At 53.4% G+C, this 23,675-nt stretch overlaps 1 protein-coding gene across 1 annotated transcript; it reads left to right on the top strand.

Annotated features, from left to right (window-relative positions):
- Positions 1 to 6,874: 6,874 nt before the first annotated feature.
- ELP6 (elongator acetyltransferase complex subunit 6) lies at positions 6,875 to 23,145 on the top strand. The gene is made up of 7 exons (XM_085050009.1): positions 6,875 to 6,997; positions 12,106 to 12,184; positions 13,469 to 13,539; positions 19,030 to 19,157; positions 19,959 to 20,151; positions 21,622 to 21,768; positions 22,284 to 23,145. Exons 1-7 carry the CDS (start codon positions 6,944 to 6,946, stop codon positions 22,410 to 22,412), a joined length of 801 nt encoding a protein of 266 aa, XP_084906135.1. The 5' UTR covers positions 6,875 to 6,943; the 3' UTR covers positions 22,413 to 23,145.
- The last annotated feature ends 530 nt before the right edge of the window (positions 23,146 to 23,675 follow it).

Genomic DNA, 23,675 nt, shown 5'->3' with positions numbered 1-23,675 from the left:
TCCACCTTGGCTCTGTCCCACACACAGCTACAGTGGTCACACAAATGTCACCCTTGCTGTCCCATCTCCAGCCCCAGCCCCCAGGGGAAGGAGGGCCAGGCTTGAGGGACCATTCCCAAACCCTGTTGAACCATCCCTGGGAGCTGCTCTGCCAACCCCCAGCACAGGAGCGTTAGGTGGGGAACCTCAGGATGCTTCCCAGGTTTGGCTGAAGGTTTGGGAGGAGATAAGTGCCATAGGTCACCATGGGGAGCTCATAGGAGAATCTCTGGTAACATCCTGGTGTTCCCACCATCACTGGGCTGCCTCCTGGCTGGTAGCAGCCCATAACTGGTATTTGTGCAGCCAGAAAGTACAAGGATCCCAGTACTGAGTGCTGGGAAATACCAATTACTCCATTACTCTCAGCCTGGCTGTAACAGGGAGTGATTCCAGTATTAAACTGACCCCGCGTTGGATTTAAAGAGAGGAGAAAAACAAAATCCTCTTAACTTCGTGAACTGTAAAATGCCCAGTGTGGGAACGAGGAGCTGGGCATGCGCCCGGTGACGCCAGCGAGGGCTGGGACAACTCCAGGCACGGCGACTCCTCTGCGTCACTGCTGTCACTGGGCTGACTGGTGCCACTGGGAGAGGGAGACAGTGGGGCACGGGCAGCAAGCAGCACCAGAGACTGGTTTGGAATGTAAAGGCAGGAGGAAAACTGGCCAAGACCGAGCGTGGGGTGACCAAGCTCACACCCCTCACGGAGAATGTGGGAGAAGAGGGAAAAATAAAGACAAGGGACGCTGAGATATTTGAAGAAATGGGAAGTAGGCTCTCGTGGGAGGCACGTTTGAAAGTGAAAGGAGTTAAGGAAACTGGCAGGACTTCAAAGGAACGCTGCAAGCAGCACTCACAGAAGCCATCCCAATAGGAAACGTAGCAGGAATCAGCCTGGCTACGTCGCAAGCTCCTCGCTGACCTCAGGCTTGAGAAAAAAGGTTTATGGGAAGTGGGAACTAGGTCAAATTACTAAGGACAGTTACAAGGGAAGTGTAAGCATGTGGGGAGACACCAGAAAGGCCAAATTGAGATGGAAATAGGGAGGAATCATTAAGGAGAAGAAGAAAAGGCTCCATCAGCAGGGGGAGAAGGAGCAAGGGAGCGTTGGTCTGGACCCAGGGAAGGAGGAAGGAGGCTGGCAAAGGAGGCTGAGAATCCAAGGGGTTCACTGGCTTGTTTTGAAACCTTTTAAAATCCCCAGCCTCTAAAGATGCCAAGTGCAAGCAGATGACCACAACAATAAGGTGCTGTGCTGCTGCTGAGAGCAGTGACTGCAGTAATGGGAATATTAAACAGCACGCCCAGATTGCTCCTGACTATCAGAACCTCATCCTGTGATGCTTAGAAAACCAGTTAAAGCCACCTGAGACATGTTTGGTAGAAACCAGTTTAGGCCATCTGAGAGCTGTTTGGCAGCACAAGGGATGGCTGAGGGTTTGCAAGAGCGGGTCCAGTTTGGGACATGTTGTGTAAGGAATGATGGAAGCCACAGGGGAAGGTCCAGGAGAAGCAAGAAGAGAGATCCAGGAAAGGCAGTGGGGAGAACTGGAGACCAAGGGAGACATGGGAACAGTGTCTGAAAGACTCCACAACTCCCTGACAGGAGGGTGCAGCCAGGTGGGGGTCAGGCTCTGCTCCCAGGGAACAAGGGACAGGACAAGGGGGAACAGCCTCAAATTGTGTCGATGGATCAGGTTGGATATTGGGAAAATTCCTTCACAGAAAGGGCTGTCCAGCCCTGGCACAGCTGCCCAGAGAAGCTGTGGCTGCCCCAGCCCTGAAAGTGCCCAAGGCCAGGTTGGATGGGGCTTGGAGCAACCTGGGGTAGTGGAAGGTGTCCCTGGAATGGGATGAACTTTAAGGTCCCTTCCCACCCAACTCACTACAGAGCTCAGTGATTCAATCCATGTATGCAAGCTGCATTTATTAAAGGAATCTGGAGCCATCCTGCAGGAGCACCCAGGAGTCTCCATCACCTTTTGCTGGGAGCTACGAAAATGCAGTGTGAAAATGCAGCTCTGGTGTCAGAGCTGAGAATTTCACATCAAGGCAAGAGACGGCAGATGGGACAATCTGGTGGGCTGAGGAGCATGGAGAAGCAGTGAGACAACACTGGCTGCCATGGCAGACAAGACCAGTCAAACTTGGTGGGGTTTTGTTGGAAAAGAGGAGCTTTCAGGAAGGATTTGGGAGAAAATGCAGAGATTCTTTTGTAGCTTCCGCACTCCAGCTCTGTGTGGTGATCCAGGTCTGGGATACCAGATGTGGGTGCAGAAGGGCATCTCTGAAGTTCTGTTGCCCTCAGGCTGCTGAATTTTGTATGTGGGATTAGCAAAAAGAGGAGAGGGCAGGAAAAGAGTGAAAAAAGCTCTGTGAGCAAGAGTTGGGAGGGGGAAGTGCTGCAAAGGGTGGTCAGAAGGGAGAGGGGAAAAGCAGGATGGGGCAAAATGAGGAGAAGGAGAGGCCGAAAAGGGCAATGAGTGTGAGGGATGAGGAGGCACAGAGGATTTGGCAGAGAGCAGTGGGTTTAAGGAGCCAAACACCTGGAGCTGGGAGAGGGGACACTGCTTTCCCTGCCAGCTTTGATCCCATTTGGCTCTCAGCCATCCACAGGACCTTGGTGATTCCCTGCTGAGACAGCTGAGGAACTTTGTGCTGAGGCAACTCTGCTGCCAGATCCTGCTGGTTTCAGCACATTTTCCAGGGATTCTCCAGTCCTTTTTGGAAAAGGCCTGGAGATCCCTTGTGGAGAGCCAGTGGCATTTTGCTTCAAAATGGTCAAGTGAATTTTAAAGGTGACCTGAAAATTGCATCCAAACTGGTTTGTTTTCCTCCCTGCTTTATGAAGGCAGTGAACTATTCTCCACAGCCACAAGCAATCAGCAAAAAACCCCACAGATAAACCCAGTAAAAGCTGCCTGGGGGTGTGGAGTGGGAATAATGAGGGGCTGGAAAGAAATGCCAAGAGAGGGTGCAGAGTGGTGGCCACCGAGGCTTTCTGGGAACAGGTTGGACAAACATCTGCCAGGGAAGGTTGGAGCTGAGCGGATTTTGCTGGCGGCAGGTGTTGCTCTATCTGAGCGACCTCTCTGGGTCCCTCCAGCCTCATGCTCAGTGATCCTGCTTTTCTTCCATCAGAAATGTCAGCCCAGCTCTTCCCTCCCTCTGCCGGAGCGTGCAGAGCAGGTTTATCAGCTCAGTCCTCATCATTTTTTCCAACATTTTTCACAGTTGCTTCATTCACCAGGGATATATTTGTTTATATGGATACAGACAAGCAAAAGTAAGATTTGAAATGTGAAAAAATAAATGTCAGCTTTCTCTATTTATCTTGTATTTTTCTGATAGTTGTATCTGTCTCCCATGAAATCTTCCAGCCCAAGGAATACCCTGAGGTGAGAATAACCCCATCCTGAGGATCTGGCCTCAGGCAAACTGTGAAAGGAGAAGGTAAAGGAGGGAGATGGGAGCTGATGCTGTTCCATATTTTTGTTGGAGTCTTTTAAAGGCAACTCAGGTGTCCTGGCCATTTTACCACACCCTCAGGATCTAAATCCATTTTTTTTCCTTGTCCCCTCCTTTGTGCTTTTTCCCTGCAGCCCAACCCAAATTATTCCAAGATCTGCAGCATGGAATCACTCTACAAGACCAGAGTGCTTGGAAATACCTGGAGGATTTGGTTTCTTTGGCAGCACTTTTCCCAACCCTGCCAAGCTAAAGGAGATGGAAAGGTCCAGAAGAGACTGGTTTTCCCTGAGTTTTCCTACAGAAAAAGGCTCTGGGAAAGGCTGGTGACACTGGCACAGCCCTGCCTGTCCCACCAGACCCGGGTCCCTGTTCCTTGTCACAGGGAGGCATCCTTCGCCTTAGCAACTCTTTTCAAACTCTGGCTCTTGCATTTCTTCAGAGAAATTCAGCACCTGGTTCAGCTCATCCATTATTCCTTCCAGCTGCTCTCTGCCGTGTCAGGGCGGGCATTGAGGAGGCGGAATTTATCCCAGAACGTGTCCCATTCTTTTCTTCCCTGGCCATTGACTCGGCCAACATCTGCTCCCGTTAACCCTTGCTGGCCCCACGGCACTGGTGATCCTTTATGGCTCCAAAGCATTTGGCATTGTGTCACCAACAGCCGAGGTGTCCTAAGAGAAGAAAACCCTCCTTTGGCTGGGGTGGAATTGGATTTGTGCACTGAAATCCATCCTGCATTGCTCAGCAATAAGCAATGATCACAGCAGGTAAATCGAAGTGTTTTCTCCCGAAAAATCATTTTCCACATACTCACATCATGAAACCTGGTGGGTTTATCTCCCCTTCCCTGCCAGGCTCTTGGGAATCACCTAAAACACTGCAACACCAATTGATTTTATTTGTTCTGCTGTGGGTTTTTTCTGCTCTTAGGCATGAATTGCTTTTCACCCACTGCTCTGACATAGGGGCTTCATTGGAAGCAGCGTGGATACCTATAGATCCCATATGGCTCCTCTGGGAAACAGCTCCATGATAAACACTGGAAATAAGCACGGAGCAGATGGGAGGGAAGGGGCACCAGTTTTAACAGCAAAATCTTCACTGCCTTCACATGGTAACAAGTCCTGGGATGTGGGAAGGAATATATTAGGAAGGACAAGAGGTGTTCTGAGAGATGCAGTTGCACTTTGCATGTGGTTCTGGTCCCCTTCCCACCGGGAAGAGAAAAAGAGAGGATTTTACATTTCATTTACAAGGCATTTCGGGCTCTGCGGCTCCTGAAGGAGCTGGGAGGGAAGTGCCACAGGGAGGGAATCGTGGCAGTGCAGACAAAAGGTGTCTGAATGGAGGCTGTGCTCGCATACAAATGCAGCCAGGTAGGAACACCTCCAGGAACTCCTCCAGGAATTCCTCCAGGCCCTGTGAGCCCCCTTTGCCGTTGGAATGGGTTCTGCAGCCAAGCCCTGTGATCCAGGAGCCAGGAGGGAGCCAGGCTCGCTCAAAGGGTGCCGAAAAATTCAGGGTCTGGCTGCACCAGCATGGGGCAGGGACTGGTTCCTGCACTCCCTGGGACCGGAGAGGGGTTCCCAGCTCCCTGAAAGAGTGGGAAAACAAAAGCAAAGCGATTTGGACTTTTAAAGAAGCTTTCAGCTTCAGCTTTTACAGGACTGAAGGCATCAAAGGGAAAGAAGAGAGGCAGCTCCTTTCAGAGTCGCCGGTTCAAGCACAGGAAGGAAGGAGCCACACAAACGGGTTCTGTGGCACACAAGCGACCTCGGGGGCTGCCGGCTTGTCCTGAACGCTCCCAGGAAAGGCTGGAGAGCCGGATGGGGGATTTTAAAGGTAACACACACACAAACACAGGGAAAAGGACAGAAGAACGGCTGCAGTGCCTCGGCCAAATCCTCACACAGCCCATCTCCCCGACAAGAATCATTCTACGGGGAAGGCGAGGGAGCACTGAGGCAAACACCTTGTGTTCCCAACAGCTCTGCTCCCAGGAATCTGCAGCTCAGGGGCTTCCCCAGACAGCGGCAGCCCTGTGTTCCACAGGCTTGTCCCCTTCTGCCATCGATTCCCCCTCCTAAACCCACACAGTTGGTGGTTCAGAAGAACTGAACCTCGGCGGCTTCTCCATCCCTTGTTCGGTGCTTTTATCACATCGTGGGATGCCCCCTAATGCTCACAGCAGAGCATCCCGGCCTCCAGCAGCATCTCCTCAGCACATCCTGGGCCCCAGAAGCTTCTCTCTAGTCCCCCTGGCACATCCCTGGCCCCAGCAGCATCTCCTCAGCACATCCTGGGCCCCAGAAGCTTCTCTCTAGTCCCCCTGGCACATCCCTGGCCCCAGCAGCAACCCCTCCGGATGTCTCATTCTGGAGCACATCCCGGGATCCAGAAGCTTCTCTCCAGGCTCCTTGGCACACCCCAGGCTCCAGTGGCTTCTCTCTGGTCCCTCTGGCACACCAGGACCTCCAGAATCATCTCTCCAGTCCCCCTGGCACATCCTGGGCTCCAGAATGATGTCTCCAGCCCTGGCACATCTCTGCTCAGCCAGGCAATCCTTGTTTCTGTGATGAAACTCCAAGGTTACAAAAGCTTTGCTGGAGCAAATGGAAAGGTGAATTCAGTGCCAAGAAGCTCAAATTCATTTTGCATGGAGGCAAACAATGACACCAAAGAATGTGGATTTCGGTGGTTTTGGGCTCCTAATTTGCTGTTACTGCTCAGGGGCTGCTGTGGATAATTTCTGGGTGCTGGATGGATGTTCAGCGCTTCCCCAAACGTGCTGATAATGAAACAAAAAACACTGAGAGAGTAACAGGCCCTTTCCAAATATCCCCTTATCCCAAAATGCCCCAAATGCTTCCCAGAGGAATGAAATCTGCCACAGGAACCCAGGGGTTTGAACAGGGGCAGGTGGCACTGGGACCAGGGCTCGGGGTGACCAGTGCCACCAGGCCAGCTGGCAGCCAGCACTGGCACTGGGAACGGGATCCAGCCCAGTCAGCGCCTTTTGAACACCGGGATGAGGATCCAGCCCCGTTAATGAGCGATGGGTGAGCAGCCAGTCCCGTTAATGAACGACGGCATGTGGATCCAGCCCCGTTTAGCACACTAATTAACCACACGGCTGAGGATCCAGCCCTTCAGCTGACGGTGGGACGCGGGCCCAGCCCCGTTAACCGGCGATCCATCCCTGTTAATGAGCGATCCGGCCCCGCTAATTGGCGATCCGGCCGCGCTAATTGGCGATCCGGCCGCGCTAATTACTCGGCGGTCCGGCGCCGCGCCCGCCGCTCCCTCAGGGGCAGCAATGGCGGCAATGGCGGTTCCCGCACTGCCCCGCCCTGCCAGCAGGCGGCGCCCCCCGCCCGGCGCATGCGCAGCGCCCTGCCGCTTCCCCGCCGCGGCCCGTCGCGCCGCCCGCCATGTTCGCGGAGCTCAACGAGCTGCTCGGGGCCTCCCCGGAGCGCCCGGACGCGGTGAGAGGGCGCTGACAGGGCGGGAGGGACGGGCCGCGGCCGCCGGGAGCGGCGGGGCACGCTGGGAGGGGCACGGTCTCCTCAGGCGGAGACGGCGGCCGCGGCCGGTCCCGGAGCTGAGCCGCCTTCGGCCCTTCCCTCGCCCGTTCCCGGCTCCCGCCGCCCCTCACGGCTCTGGCTCCGGCATCCGCCGGAGAGAAGCGGCCGAGCTCTGTTCCCGCGGTTTGTCCGTGCGTGCGTGCTGCCGTGTGGGGAATAAAAACACAGCTGGGCATTAAACTCGCTGCCAGGCACTGCTGCGGGCCGCGGGATGTTCTAGAGGAACTCGCCCTTTAGGGCACTAAATCAATGAGTTTATTTTATCCAGGGAGGTTTTGTGTTACTGAACTCACACTGGAACTAAACACCCTTGCTCTCTGTGAGAGCTGTGCAGGTAAAACGTCAGTCATGGAATTACAGAGTGGTTTGGGCTGGAAGGAGCCTTAAAGCTCATCCAGTGCCACCCCTGCCATGGCAGGGACACCTTCCACTGTCCCAGGCTGCTCCAAGCCCTGTCCAGCCTGGCCTTGGACACTGCCAGGGATCCAGGGGCAGCCACAGCTGCTCTGGGAAACTGTGCCAGGGCCTCACCACCCTCCTAGCCGGGAATTCCTTCCCAATATCCCATCCATCCCTGCCCTCTGGCAGTGGGAAGCCATTCCCTGTGTCCTGTCCCTCCATGCCTTGTCCCCAGTCCCTCTGCAGCTCTCCTGGAGCCCCTTCAGGCCCTGGCAGGAGCTCTGAGCTCTCCCTGGATCCTTCCCTTCTCCAGGTGAACATTCCCAGCTCTCCCAGCCTGGCTCCAGCCCTGGAGCAGCTCTGTGGCCTCCTCTGGACTCTCTGCAGCAGCTCCAGGTCCCTGTGCTGTTGTTCCCCAGGGCTGGGGCTGCTCTGCAGGTGGGATCTCAGCTCAGAGGGGCAGAATTTCCCCCATCCCTGCTGCCCACACTGGGGATCAGCCCAAGGCACAGGGTCTCTGGGTGCACATGGCTGGGGGATGTCCAGCTCTCACCCACCAGCACCCCCAAGTCCTTCTCCCCTGGGCTGTTATCCCTCCATCCATCCCCCAGCCTTTGCTGATCCTGGGGATTGTCCTGACCCAGGGGCAGCACCTTGCACTTGGCCCTGTTGAATCTCATGTAGTTCCCATGGACTCACTCCTTCATCTTCTCCTGGTCCCTCTGGATGCCCCATCCCTTCCCTCTGGCATGTGACCACACCACCAGCTCTGTGTCATCAATAATTATTAATATATTATCCATGTGCTCCGTGTTACTCCATGTTTTTCCAACAGTTAGGAGCTTAGATAAAAGCGAGTTTGGGGTGATAATTTGTTTTGTAAGTCTGAGTTTCACCCTTTGTCTGCAGTTTTCCCCCTTGCCCTACTGCCAGCTTTTGATGGGAATAGGGCAGGTTTCTCCTTGGTCTTGAAGATACCTCTGAGGTCATTCCTTGTCAAGGTGCCTGAAGTGGAGCAGTGCTGGTCTAATGGGGAAGCAATACTTGGGAAAATTAGGAATAGTGCCCTTGATGCTCAGGGCAGACCTAGTGGAGGTGTTGGCTGAGGCTCAGAGGTAGTAAAGGATATTCTGAGGCTGCACAGAGTCCCAGATCCTTGTGTTTGCTTTGGCTTGATGTTGGGTTTTTAATGCTCATGAAACGCTAAGTGAGAAGTGCTTGGTGGAGTTTGTCAGCCTGTGATTTGAGGTGTGTGTGATGGTGGAGCTGTGGGATGAGTGGGAATGCTGCCCTCCAGGAGCGTCATTTCTGACATAGGGAGCTCCCCTTGATGTGAACAGGATATTCCACAGAGCAAAACCAAAAGATTTGGCCTCAAGATCCTGCATTTGGACTTCTTTTCCTATTCCTTCTGTGTGAGGAATTCCCTTGGATTGACTTGGCTCTTCCCATCCCACTGCACACTCCAGATTCCACTTTATCCTGGTGTCACAGCAGTGTGTCTGCCTGCCCAGCAAGTGGTGTTCTGGGTGCTGTGGTGGGGAGTCTGACTTCATGCCTTGGATGCAGGCTCGTGGTATTAAATCTGGTGTACTCTGGTAGTAAATCATGAGTATTTGTGTTTGCAAGTCCCCCTCAGAGTCACCAATCCCTGGAGTGTGCTAGGACACCCAGCCTGGCCTGGTGTCCCACTGTGCTTGTCACTGTCAGTACTTTGCAAAGCTCTCCTTCCCAGCGCTGCCATCCCGATTTCTGCAGCTCCACTGCTGGTCTGTGCTGTTCTCCAGGTGCTGACAAGTGTTGTCCCCGCAGGGCTGGTGGGTGGACAGAGCTGCCACCAGTGTGGATGTGTCTGTGGGTGTATCTGCCATGTCACTGTGGGGTTGTGACACCTGCTGCTGCCCTGCCAAGGGATTTTGGCAGTTCCTGACAAGTAGCTGCAGCTTCTGCCTCATAGCCTGCAGGTATTGAGAGTGTGAGGGCAGAGCATGGACAGAACGGGCTGGGGCTCAGGGAGAAGATGCTACAGGAAGGCTTTGCCTTTGGAAAGGCTTTATCTTCCTGGGACTGAGAAGGGAGAAGGAATAAAAACTGGGATAACAGCTTGGTCCAGTTCACAAGGGTCATGGAAAGCCAACTTTTGGAGCAGCTATCTCCCATTCTGAGACTGGTTCCTCACCACCTGAGTCCTCTGATACTTCTGTGACTGCTTTTGGGTCCCAGATAGATGGAATTTTGTCTTTATCTGCTCCTGTGTGTTTGTGGTGGCACACTGGGGCCATGGCATTTCTGGGACAGCAAGCAAAATCCTGGTGGTGGGGCCAGGGCTTCCCTGCTTCTCAGCAGAAGAATTTGTCTTGCTGTGAGGACTTCCAGGGACCTGGTTGATTCCAGCCAGCTGTTAAATGATGTGATATTTGTAGTGCGTGGTGATGGAGCTGTGTGAGGACAGTGTGAGCACAGACCTTGGAAAGCCCCACAGGTTCCTGTCAGATTTGCTCAGCTTCCCGCTTGTGTGGGTGTGCTGTGTGGTGTGTCTGCACTGATGTGACCACAGGACCAGGGCAGTGCCTGTCCCCTATGCTGGCCCTGCTGGGACATCTCAGATACTGGGGGCAGGTCTGCGCCCCTCAGGAGAAAGAAGGACCCTGAGGGGCTGGAGCATGCCCAGGGCAGGGAACAGAGCTGGGGAAGGGTCTAAAGCACCAGGAGTGGCTGAAGGAACTGGGAAAGGGCTCAGCCTGGAGAAAAGGAGGCTCAGGGGGACCTTGTGGCTCTGCACAACTGCCTGACAGGAGGGGGCAGCCAGGGGGAAGTCAGACTCTGCTTCCAGGGAACAGGGGCAGAACAAGAGGGAACAGCCTCAAGCTGTGTGTGGGGAGGTAGTTTTGATACAGAGAAAATTTTTTCATGGAAAGGCTTGTCAGGCTTTGGAAGGGGCTGCCCAGAGAGGTGGTGGAATCCCATCCCTGGAGGGATTTCAAAGCTGTGTGGATGTGGCACTTGGGGACATGGGTTAGTGGTGGCCTTGGCAGTGCTGGGGGATGGGGGGACTGCATGGACTCAGAGGCCTTTTCCACCCTCAGTGTCTGTGACGCAATGATCCTGTCAGTGTGAGCAGCTGCAGTGTGACAGCCCCGCGAGGGCTGGCTGGATTGATGGCTGATGGCTGCAGGGTTTGGAACAGCAAAATGCCGTGTGCTCGGAGTGACAACATCCCACCGTGCTGGCACAGCCTGCAGGAGCCACTGCAGGGAGGGACATGGGAAACACTCAGCCTGCTCTCCCCGGGGCTCTGGTGGGGAAGAGGGGAGCCGAAGGGGATGGAGTTGCAGCGGATAAACCCTCAATGTCTAGCTCGTGCTGTTTGAGCACAAGTCTCCTCCCGGCTCATCCATGGAGGGCACGTCTCGGTGCGGTGCTCACCGGGGCGGTGTCCCTGTCACTGCAGTAGCCATTGAGGCATAACCCGTTTCTGGAGGGGAAGAGCTCTCACTCTGGCTGAGGCAGAGCAGCTTCCCTGCCCTGGCCTCTGCTTTGCGTTCCCTGCAGTCATGTTCAATATTTGCCATTCTGTTCGCTCCGCTTTAGGCTTAAGGCACCAGGGAGTTTGTTCTGACGGATGGCTTGGGAATTGCCTGTGTGGAGACGGCTTGTTGCTGCAAAAGGCTTTTTCTGTTCTTGGGAATGAAAAAATCCCCACTTTGATAAGTTCTTTGTGTTTCCAAGCAGCCCTTCTATGATTTGTATTGATTAAAGAAACATCCTGACTAAGATTTTAATGGAAACAAACACCTTGATGAGGTTGGGGCTGATAATGAGTGTGCACTGATGAACGGAATTAATTTCCTGCCTGATCAAAACAACATTTATACCTTGTGCTGAGATCTCTACTGCACTACAGAATTTTGGTGATAAGGTTTTCTACCCTGAAGGCAGCGTGTTGGAGGTAAACCTGGAAGAGAGGACAGGGAGGGCTGTTTGGGGACAGAAGAAGCCACAGCTCTAGTGATGCTGACATTTTAAACACACTGACAATGCTGGCTGTGGCAGGGGGAGGATGGACTGGGAATGGAGTGAGTGGCCCTGCCACTCAAAGGAGGATACCTGTGAATTGGAGGAGTATGACACAAACCTGGGAGGTGGACATTGCCCAGAACTCACCAAGATGATGGTGTCCAGCGCCAGAGACTCCGGATGTGCCGGCACTGGGAGCGCAGTTTTGCACATCCCTTTATCCAGGGGAGGGGGTGGCATCTGGTGGGCACAGAGCATGGGGGTCACAGCTGAGCACAAGGGTTTTTAGCTGGTGGATGTGTGGCACCATGGTTCAGTGGTGAGCTTGGCAGTGCTGGGTTACTGGTTGGACTCAGTGAGCTCAGAGGGCTTTTCCACCCTCAGCAATGCTGTGATTCAGATGCCTCCCCTGGGCTGTGTCCGGAGGAAGTGTTGGCATCCCTTTGTAAACAGACAGGCAACTGGAACTCTGCTTGTCCACTTCTTTCTCTGAGTAATAGTGCAGAGTTCCCCATAGCCTGAGCCAATGTCTTGTCTACCAAGAGCAGTTTGTGCCCTCACCTTACTCTGTTATTTTCCTGCTTCTTTTCCAGGGTAAATTCACGCTGCTGCGCGACACCCGGACAGATGGCAGCTTCCTGGTGCACCACTTCCTCTCCTTCTACCTCAGAGGTGGGTCAGCAGCAGCACTCTCTGAGGCAGGGAAACCTTGGAGGTTCCTTCAGGGTTGCTCCATGAGCAGAGGCTGGTTTTACAGGACGTGAGGTATCCAGGTATCCTCAGATTAACACAAAGCTTTGGGGTCAGGATTTATGGATCCGAGTCCTGACTTGTTCTTGGGACTCCTCTGTATCCTTGGGTACATCCCATAATTCTGTGTCTTGTTTCATCACAGATCATGGCGATGGTTGTAAATCACAGCCTCTGACAGGGAGGTGTTCACTGCAATTCTGTTACTGCCTCCATTTTTATGATGTAATTACACATATCAGGATTAACTAACAATAGATAAACTCAGAGTGAGTAAAGAAACAAGCAGAGCCTGGCAAGTTGTCTAATTACTTTTCTGGGAGCAGTTTCCTTGGTGAGTAACCTCCTGGCCCTTGTGGTGCAGGTGCTGGACTGAAATACTCCTCCAGCTTTCTGCTGGCACATCCACCAGCTCAGCAAATCCGGTACTGTCAGGCCTGAAAGGGAGCTCAGAGTGCTGGGCAGGGTGTGGGATTGAGGGCATTCTGCCCCCCAGAGCTGCCACTGCCTCAGCTGGGGCTTTACCCTGCTTTGAAATGTTTTTTACTTAATGGAACTGAGGAACACTGAAGGAAATCCCATGGAAAGGGGAGCAGTGTGAATGGTTCAAAGAGACCTGCCAGGCACTGCCTGTTTTCAGCACCCCTGTGTTGTCCACTTGGTGCCCAAAACCTTTGGGAGCTTTGAAGGGGTCAGTGGAGGTTCATCTGGGGCCGCTGACTTGTTCCACTTTAAATGCATGCCCAACAAGCATGGATTGTGTTTATACCCAAACCGTGTTCCAAAATCACATTCTGTGTGTTTTTCCACTCAAGGTCATTTGCCCTACGAGAGCCAAAATGGGAATTTTTAGCATGTCCATGGTTTCAATAGTTCAGTGTCATGGCCAGCCCTTGGCCTCATTACAGTAACACCAACAAACAGGGTCAGCAGGTCCCAAGCTGGCCTGGCATGAGGCAGAAAATGGGCCTTCTACTTTTAAAAGTCATGTTTTTCCTTCTTTCCCTCTCTTTTCAATCTAACATTTTCCCTAATGTGGATGTCCTCTAGAAGGATGAGAACTGAAAGCAAGGGAGGGTCTGTCCAGACCTGCGTCATTTCAAGGTCCTTCCAGGCAGATCTGTGGTCTGCCTGCTGTGATTTATGAGCTTCGATAATGTCAGCTGCAAAGTGGAGCTGCTAATGTGTGCTTTTGTCCCTCCCCAGCTGGCTGCAAGGTTTGCTTTGTGGCCCTGCTCCAGTCCTTCAGCCACTACAACATCGTGGCGCAGAAACTGGTGAGTCTCTTGGCATAGGTTCATTGTTACAGGTCCAGTGGTTTCTGTTGGGAGGGAAGGAATGGGAATGGGGAGCGGGAATTGTGTGTGAGGAAATGTTTCCAGGTCTTGGTGGGTTCAGTCAGGATTGGTGCTCCTGTGATGAGGGATAAAGAAGAGCACCTTAGGGCAAAAACCTGGCTGTGAGGTGCCCCACAGGCTCTGCCCTGCCAGGAGCTGGATTGCTGCTTGCTTTGTGCTTGTAAATGTTTTCTGGGGATCAGTGTTCCCCAGACAGGCCCAGACTGGTAGGTGGAGGTTCCTTAATGCTCTGGGGAGGAAAATGCCATGGTGTTGGTGTTCCCAGGGTTGCTGTACACCTGCAGCAGCTCCCGAGGTGACTTTGTCCCCTGTCCTGTGCTTACTTTGGGATGAAGGGCTGTGTCACCTGTTCACAAGGACACCCATGTGCCTCTTTTGGCCTCTGGGCTGAGCCATCACTTTGAGCTCTCTGAGGAGCCACAGGTACATTCCTAGGGATTTCCTTCCCATAGTGAGTTGAGCAAGGATTATGTGTACCCTGAAATGAGGAAACAGAGACAAAGCAGGCAGGGTAATTCTGCATGTCAGCAAATTCTCTGAGCTCCAAACTGCTTCACTCAGCTTTTTGTACAACACTCCAAGGTGAAACACTCCAGGTGGGAAGTCCAGGTGACCTTCCAGGGCTGGAGGGATGAGGGCTTGCATTGGTCCTCCCTCCTCTGATTCTGCTGGGAATTCCAGCAGTGCTGCTGCTCATAAAGACTCCCAGGTGTTGAGGAACCAGTTACTGTGTTCCCCACTGTAAACATGGTGCTGCTAAACAACTGTGTTTTATTTACTGCTCAGTTTCTGCCTTTTGAAAGGAGATCAGTGGCCCAGGGTACATGCAGTGGGATGAGCAAACACTGTTCCCCTACATTGCTGTAACTCACAGGTGGATACTCAAGGTGTGATTCCCCTGCAGAACAGATCCCACTGGCTGAGCAAACCAATCCCCACGAGTACGGAGCTGTCCTGGCCTTTGTGGTGCAGAGAGGAGGAAATCTAGGGGGGAACTTGCTGAGTGAGGCAGGAAATGGGGCGCAGCAGCCGGTGTGGGGAAGAGATTGTGCTGTTAAATACGGGATTCTTGCCTACTCCTGAAGCAGGATGGTGTTTGTCAGTGTGTTTCCTAATGCAGTGCGATTTCCCAGTGTGCAGTTAATGGGAGCTGCTGACATCTCCCTCGTGGGAGAGGCTGAAGAGGGAGGGAACATGAGGATTAGCTGGAGCACACGTGCGATGCAAATGGGGGTGATTTGCTGTCTGATACTTGAACAAAAGGTGGCTGCCACGAAGGAGGTGATAAGCACAGCTCAGAGAAGCACTGAGCTGCTCTCAGCTCTGAGTCACTCTATTGCAACTTCCTAGGTGCCCCTGTGGTCGTTGCAGTGAATTTCTCCCAAGCTCTGAGGAGCTGGAGGTCGTAACATCAGTTATTTATATCTGAATTCCCATCACATCTTTGCTTTAATCCTTCTTTGCACAGATGAGCATGTCAGACTCAGAAAAGGTGGCTCTTGGCACGCTAGTTTCACTCTTAAATTTGCTTTAGAACTTGCTACTGGAGACCTGGTGGGATGTCACTGCCTGGCTGCAGCAAGCCTTGATTTCAGTGGTACCTGAGCTGTGCAGGAAGGTGAGCTGCACACTCCACCAAATGACCAAGTCCTCTCTTCCATCTCCTCTTGTTTGGTGGTGAGCTCCAGAGCAGCTTCTGAGCTCTCCATTTTGGCTGGGAGCAGGGATCAGGCTGCAGCTGCTCCAGGAAGTGGTTACAACAGTCTGTCCCATAGCAGCCCCCTGCCTTCCCATCAATTACCATTCCGAGCAGAGGATGATGCTGACCAGTAGCTGGCTGGGCATGAGCCCAGGTGGCCAAGGAGGCCAAGGGCACCTGGCTTGTATGAGTATTGGTGTGGCCACAGGCCCAGGGCAGTGCTTGTCCTCTGTGCTGGCACTGATGAGGCACCTCCAGTCCTGGGGACAGCTGTGGAGTCCCCAGGTACAGGGCAGAGCATGTCCAGAGAAGGGAATGCAGCTGGGGAAGAGTCTGGAGCAGCAGGAGGAGCTAAGGGCTCTTTGGAGGGCCAGCTTGGAGAAAAGGAGGCTCAGGGGGACCCTGTGGCTCTGCACAGCTCCCTGACAGGAGGGGGCAGCTGGAGGCAGGGAGGGTTGGGCTCTGCTCCCAGGGAACAGGCACAGGACAAGGGGAAATGGCCTCAAGTTGTGTCAGGCTGGATATCGTGAAAATTTCTTCCTATAAAAGGCTGTCTAGCCCTGACACAGCTGCCCAGGGCAGTGGTGGAGTCCCCACCCTGGGGGGATTTAAAAGCCACATGGATGTGGCACTTGGGGATGTGGGTTAGTGGTGGCCTTGGCAGTGCTGGGGGAATGGCTGGCTTGATGGACTCAGAAGATTTTTTCCAGCCTCAGTGATTCTGTGATTCTATGATTGTGCGCTTAGGAAGAGCTTCAGAACTGAGCAACGTTTCTGTCCCAGGCCATGGAGAAGGCTCCTGGAGCCAGTGTCTTTACAGTGACACTTGTAGCACTCATGTGTGGTGATAGAATGTATATTTTTACACAGCTGAAGTGACGCTTCCATAGACTTGCTGTTTTCTCAGCATGTCAGGTGTTACAAGTCCCAAACCACTTCCTTATGTGTTAGCTAAACGCTGGGACTTTTATTTGCAAGAAAAAACTTCCCTAGCGTTTTGTGCCTGTGTCCTCTTTTCCTGAGGATCTGCACTTCATTTTAAGGGGTAGGCAGTGTTATTGGCCCTGACCTTGCAGAGAACATGCAGGGCTATATCAGGACAAACAGCGCCAGGGCACCCTGCCAGATTGGTGTTCCCACCCTCACTTGTACAAAGTTTGTTTTGGTTCAAAGGGAAAGCAGATTTGTCCCCATTTGGTCCCCCTCTCCTGTCCCCTGTCCCCTACTCTAAGCTCACAGCCTGCAGGGCATGGCCTGGCCTGATCACTGATGGCCACACTTTGTCCCCCAGCTGTGTTTGCTGATGGAGCTCCTTCCCGCTTCATTCCTTGTTCTGTCCTCCTTCTGTCCTCTGTTTTGCTTTCCTGTCTGGAATGGCCATCGGTGAGCAGCAGCTCTGCTTTGAGGGGCTGTCACTGCAGGCAGGCCGGGGGGCACCACGCTCCAGCAGCTCCCCAGAGGAGCAGGAGCATTCCTGGGCTGGGTCGATGGCTGACAGCATGCCAGAGATAATGTCCCGATGCTCCGGGGTAATGGAGCGGGATGTTGGCACAGAGTGAAAGCTTTCAGGCTGTTTGGGTACTGAGCAGCACTGCCGCGGGCACAGCAGTCCTGTCTGTGCACTCACAAAGGTGCCACTGGCTGTTCTGAGCACTTTCCCGCTGTTTCTAAGCTGTCTGATGCTTCTTGTGCTGCTTCCAGAGGTCACCCTGGGTGGGGTGCTAACAGGGGGACAGGCAGAGGTTTGCTGTGGCAGGTGACTGCAGTGGTGAGTCCAGGTCTCTTTGGGATCTGGTTCCCCTGTTGGAAAATGAGGCCGGACTTGATGGGTCCACGCCATGGCACTGAGGGGGTCAGATTTCTGGTCTGATGCACACTGTTCCTGCCTTCTCTGGCCCTTCTCTGTCACCCAGGCAGGCCCTGGTGTCACGGCAATGAATTCCCCTCTGTAGAGGGGACACTGTTTTCTTGCAGATCTGAGGTACAGAAAGTTTGTGTGTGCAGGAAGAAATGGCTGAAGCAAAGGTAAAATCAGTTGCTGGGTTACTGATACTAATAGTGAATTTAGTCAGAGAATTTCAGCAGGTTCCCAGTGCTGTGGACTCCAGAAAGCCTTGAGGGAATGAGGTTTGTGAGGCTGCTGTGCAGCCCAGCCCTCCTTTATGGCATGGTAGGTATTTCTTTGCTGGCCTGCTCCTCACCTGACATATAAAGGTGGTTCTGTCCTTGGCTAGGAAGTTTTCCATCGTGTGTGCTTGGAATTGCCCAATAATGGTGATATTTCTGAAGCTGTTACTGAGGGGTAGTGTCAAAAAAGTCTATGACTTTATAGGGGGAGTTTGAAGAGGAAATGAGCATTCAGGCACACATTCTTTCCCAGCTGAGTAGAAGGAAAATAGAAGAAGCATTCCTCTCAGGTAGCAGCATTCACAGGGCTGGGAGTCCAAGCAGCTTCCATTCAAATCAGAGAACAGATGCCAGAAGAGTTCAATCAGGCCTCAGATTATTCTTAATATCTATATTACAAAGTGATAGTGCTGCATAATTGAGCCTGGGAAGATAATAAAGGAATAGTTTGGGTTGGAAGACATCTGAAAAGGTCACCTAGTCCAGTGCTTCAGGAACTAATTGCACTGCACATGATCATAGAAGTGTTGAGGTTGGAAAAGCCCTCAAGGATCAGTGAGTCCACCTGTCCCCCAGCACTGCCAAGACCACCACTAACCCATGTCCCCAGGTGTCACATCCACAAGGCTTTTAAATCTTCTCAGAGATGGTGACTGTACCACTGCCCTGCGCAGTCCCTTCCAATGCCTGACCACTTTCTGAGAACAAATTGTGGAGAGCAAGAAGGTCTCTTGTGAGCCTCCTGTTCTCCAGGCTGATGGGCTTGACCTCTTGACAGGGCTTGGAGCAGCCTCGTCCAATGGAGGCTGTACCTGCAGAGGGATGGTGTTTAAAGATCCCTCCAACCCAAACCTTTCTAGAATTCTGTGATCTCCAGTTAGAGTCTTCTCTGTGTCTGCTACAGCTCTGGGATGTCTCAGTTGGAGCTGGACATTCCCAGCATGTGGCTCTTTGATTTGCCTCACCACCAGGCAGGGCTGAGAGCCTGCTGAGTTTGAGTTGCAGCCCCAGGCGTTTGTCATGGTCCCTCCTCCTCCTCCAAGTGGAGTCAGGGCTGCTGCTGCTTCCCGTGGGAGTCCTGGCTGCTCTCTCCCAGGTGTTGTGCAAACATCGGGATGCCCATCCCACAGCACTCTCCGGATCCAGGCAGTGCCTGCCTCAGCTGTGTGGGCTGTGCCAACAGCCATGATCTGGAGATAGTGAAAAACAAAAGCTTTCACCACCCAGGGAGGGAGGCAAGGGAATTGCTCACAGCAGGCCCTTGGAGGAGCTTGGGCCATCCTCTCCCTGCCTCTGGATAGGCAACTGGTTTTCTCCCATGCCACCCAAGAGGAATCCAGGATGTTTGAGCCCCCAAATCAGTGTGGTTTTTTTATCTCCTGGCAAGGTACAGGAGAGCAAATGTGCCACCCGTGACAGTAACAGAAGTGCCCATTTCATCCCTGAAGAACTGACTTTATCAGCACATTTAGATAAGCTTTGATTAGAATAAGAATGAAAATTTGGCTGTCAGCCCCCATGGTTCCGTGTGCACCATTTTCCAGAAGTGTTCACTCTGAAACCTAATGTTTTCCTCTCTCAAGGGAGTCAGTCTGGCAGCTGCCAAAGAACAGGGACAGCTTGTCTTCCTGGAGGGTCTCAAGTCCTGTCTTGATCTCCTGTTTGGGGAGGAGGAACAGCCAGGACAGCCCAGTCCTCTGCAGTTTCTGAGGTGAGCCTGTGTGTGGAGTGTTCCCCCCTCATCTCCTGCCACGAAGAGCACAACCCAAGGTCCAGGGCTTGCTCCTGCTGCCCTTTGTGCTCACCTCCGAGGCTCAAGGACTCAGAGCCAGACACCAACTGAGGGGAAACACCAGCACTGTGTACATCCCTCTGCATGTCCTGGCCTGTCCCTCCCTGCTGCTCATGGAGGGATCCTGTCCCCCTTCCCAGAATTTTAGGGGAATTTCCACCCCCATCCTCATTGCCAAGCATGTCACAGGTCTAGAAAAACATTTATTTCACAACTCCACAGGTTTGTGTCAAATGAAACCCCAGCCAAGTGGTTTTATTCCCTTCTTTCATTATTTTGAGCTTTATTCTTATCCAAGAGAACAGTGCTGCTTTATCCATGCTGGCTTTTGGGTTTATTCTCACTTCATTTTCTCCACATCCCCTGGGATGCTCAGCAAAGGCCAGACACTCCCCTGGAAGTGTCCGAGGCCAGGTTGGACAAGGCTTGGAGCAGCCTGGGATAGTGGAAGGTGTCCCTGCCATGGCAGGGGGATGGGACTGGATGAGCTTTGAGGTTCCTTCCCACCTAAACCATTCCAGGATCCCTGGAGCAGTGCAGGAGGTTTTCACCACACAAAAATGTAAAGGAGCAGCAGCTGAAGGGCAGTGAGGACCTGGTGACTGTGACGCCAGTGGGGACAGCGGGGAGGGGGCAGGCTGGTGATCCTCATACTGGGTCAGTGGGTGAGAAGGGGGATGCACTATGCCAAGCCCCTGACACCTCGTTCATCTCTTCCAGTGGGAGCACCTCCGACCTCAGAGCCTTGTTTGACTTTGTCCGGGTGTCCCTGACTCCCAGTGATGGTGATTCCTGGAAAGGCCCCGTGCTGCTGGTGGATGACCTCAGTGTCCTGCTGAGCCTGGGGGCTGCACCAGTGGCAGTGCTGGACTTCATCCACTACTGCCGCATGTCCGTGTGCTACCAGCTGAAGGTACTGCTCCCCCTGTGCCCTGCCTGTGCACAGAGCCTCCAGAGCAAAGCCTGGCTTCATTTTCTCTTCCCATCTGACCATGATGAGGTTTTCGGAAGCCTGTGTCTGTCCAGGGAGTTCAGATCATCGTTCTGGGGCCACTCTTGGGAGTTGTGTGGATCCCTGAGTACCTGTGCAGTCTCCTGTTTAGCTGGATTCCTGGGAGATGCTGCCCAGAGGAGGGTTCTCTGTGTCCCTGATGTATGAACAGGGATTTGAGATGTAAAATAGTGTTTTCTGGAGCTCCTGGCTCTCCAGAGATCCCTACCCACACCCATGTGTGTGTGGGAGGGCAGGGGTGGGGTGGAAATGGGGCAGGTGAGTCTCCTAGGGGACAGAATTGAAGGGTCCCTTGGGGGGCACCCCAGTGCCTGCTCCCACCACCCTCTAGTGTCACTGCTTCAGGTGGTTCCCAAGGGGTATGGTGATCTACAGAGATCTCCCAGCAATGTGGAGACCCCTGAGAGCACCACAGCCAGAAGTGGTCACAGTCACATCCAAACTCTGCCATCCCAGGCAGTGTCCCCTCCCTGAGCACTTCCCTGCAGGGGTGAGGAATAAGCTGATGGTGTTGGGTGTTGTCAGCCTGCACTTCACAGGGCGCGGGGTGTTGGGCTGTACGTGCTGACAGGAGATGATCTGCTTGCAGGGAGTGTTTACCTCCAAAGAGCTGAAAAAGATGAGAAACCACACTAACACTTTGCTATTTCTGTCTGAGGTGTTCTGAAGCTTTAAAGTACATTTTAATTGATTGAGAACTCGTGTTATTTTAAGTCCTTGGTGACTTGCATGGGCTGAGGCAGAGTCTCTTGGGGTGGCTGTTAATAGAGTTGGTGTGTTGGGTAGGTGTTTGCTCCCTGTCAGAGCTGTGAGGGTGTGAGCATTGCTGCGGCCCTTTGGCCACCTCTTTATTTACCTGCTCTGAATTCAGTCAGTGCCATCTACCTGGCCTGACAGACTGGTTCAGCCAGACACTGTCTCCTTACAAAGGCTTGAGGTATTTTTAGACTGCACATACATATATGTGTGTGTGTGTACACAATGTATAGTGAGCTCTTCAGTGTTTACATACCAGAGAATGGCCTGTGTTGGAAGGGATCTTAAAGATCAGTTATGCAATGGGCTGGAACAACTCTGATTTGGGCCCCAGAGCTAGAGGCAGCTCTGCAGGTGTGGGCTCATCTGAGTGAGGCAGAGGGGCAGAATCTCCTCATCCCCTGCTGCCCACGCTGGGGGATCAGCCCAGGGTATGGGGGGTTTCTGGCCAGGGCATGTCCAGCCTCTCCAGCAGCAGCTGCTGGTTATTTTCCTAGTGGAATTCAGACCATGCTGGGGGTGCATGAGGAGCTTAGATGGGGTGTTTGTGAAAGCTCCTCTTGCCACCTCCAGGGCCAGCCAGGGGCTCATCCCTGCCTGTTGCTCCCATTCCAGGGGAACATCGTGGTGTTGGTTCACAGCAATGAGGATTCAGAAGATGAGGAGAATGAACTGGTTGTGAACTCCATGTGTCATCACAGTGACCTCATCCTGTGGGCAGAGGGGCTGGCCACTGGCTTCTGCAAGGATGTTCATGGGCAGGTGAGGCACGACAGAGGCAGGTGGCACGTGTCCCTGTCACCTACAACACAGCCCTGAGGCTGTGGGAGATAGCCTGGGGCTAGCCTGGGCTGCAGCGTTGAGGAGTAATCCCATGGGCACTAAGATCTGCTGGAGCACCTGGGCTCTTATGGCTCTGGCTGCACTCCTGTGGGGATATCCAAGGACATTCTGCCACCTGGGAACTCTCCATCTCTGGAAGTTCTCCAGGGTTTATACAGCAGCTGCAGTGCAGGCTGCTCCCACTTCACGGTGATGGCAAACTTTCTTGGGAAGTTTCCCCAAATGGTGGATCTGGGCCTGGCCTGTGGTGATCTCTGCAGAGCTGGCAGGTGTGATCCCTCAGCAGGGGCTGCCACCAAAGGCACAGGGACAGGAAGCTGCTGATGGATTATTTATCAGTGACCTTCCTTCCCTGCAGGCCAGCCAGAGGCATGGGGGGTGAGGATGCTCTGGGCAGCCAAAGGGATGATATTCCTATTCCTTTCCCTTTGCAGATTAAGATAATCAAGAGGTTGTCCTTGCGGCAGGCGGCGGAGCAGGATGTGGTCCAGATCTACCAGTACAAGATCCAGGACCGGAACGTCACCTTTTTTGCCAGGGGGCTGTCGGCTGCAGTCCTGTGACACTGTGACAGTGCAGAGTGAGCCAGGGAATGTCCCTGCCTCCACACCAGCATGGCAGCTCCACCAGCACCTTCCAAGAGCAGAACAGCAAACTGACCCAGGAGGGAAGCTCAGACACACCTGGAAACGGTGCCAACGTGGGATCAGCCTGCCCAGGGCCTGCTGCATCCCTTTGTCCTCCCACCCTGTTCCCAACACGCTCAGGCCAAGAAAGGGAGCAAGAATTTGCAAGAATGGCCCTTAGAGCATGTAAATACAGGCAGGGGGTGTCCTGCGGGCTGGGTGTGCCTCACCTCACCTTTTCCGGTGTGCTCGGCACGGCATGGCAGTGCCTGGCACTGCACGGAGGGAGCATGCCCTCCCTCCCGCTGGCACGGGAGGAGATGACACAGAGCGGGTGGAGCAGGGATAGTCTGGGAGCCTGGCGCAATCCTCCCCTTGCTCCCAGCTTTGGCTGGCAGAGATTTGCCCAACTCCAGTTTCCACACAGTTGGTGAATCTGTAGCTCTGTGTGTAGCCCTTCAGCTGGCTGTGCTGAGACCTGGGTGCTGCCTTGACTGGTTTATCTCCTGTGGCTTCCCAAGCTCATCCATGGCTTTGGGCTTGGATAAACCCCTTCTGTGAGTCTCCGTGTCAGCCATTGCTTCCTCATCCCAAACCTGACAAAGTTATGTGACCTGCCTGTACTGAAGCTTTTTTTAAAAAATAATAATCTCTAATTTTAGTGTGATAAGGGTACAGTGATTAAGTAACCATGGATCTCTGGGTGGGAACTGCTCCCCACCAGCTCCTTAGCAGGGGGGAGGAATGGGCATCTCCCAAGCCTGGATGAGGAGAGGACCCTCCCCATGGCTGCAAGGGCAACCCTGGGAGCAGAGCTCAGGCCTGGAGGTCTCCTGGTCGATGCTCCTGCTGGGATATCCCATTTATCTTGGGAGATATATAACATCCCACACACTTGTGAGAGTTCAGAGTGACCTGCCAGGTCCTTGCAGCTCCAGAGCTGGGGTAGCAACTCTGGCAGTGGGACACATTCCTGCTTTTTCCATGTAGACTCAGTGACCCATCCCATGCTGGTTTGGGAATGTGTGCTTTGCCTTAGAGTTTTGGGAGCCCTGGTGTGCTCAGGGCTCTGTCTGCTGCTCATGACAGCCCAGGGAAGCCAGGCAGTCTCCAGGGTTTGTGGCAAAGCCACAAGGAACGTGGGAGGGGAATCAGGCCGTGTATATGCTATTGGATCACTTGTCCCTGGTGTCCCCTGGC

This window comes from Lichenostomus cassidix, chromosome 2 (assembly GCF_008360975.1).
Source record: "Lichenostomus cassidix isolate B80296 chromosome 2, HeHo_3.0, whole genome shotgun sequence".
NCBI classification, from domain to species: domain Eukaryota; kingdom Metazoa; phylum Chordata; class Aves; order Passeriformes; family Meliphagidae; genus Lichenostomus; species Lichenostomus cassidix.
This window is presented reverse-complemented; position numbering and strand designations above follow the sequence as displayed.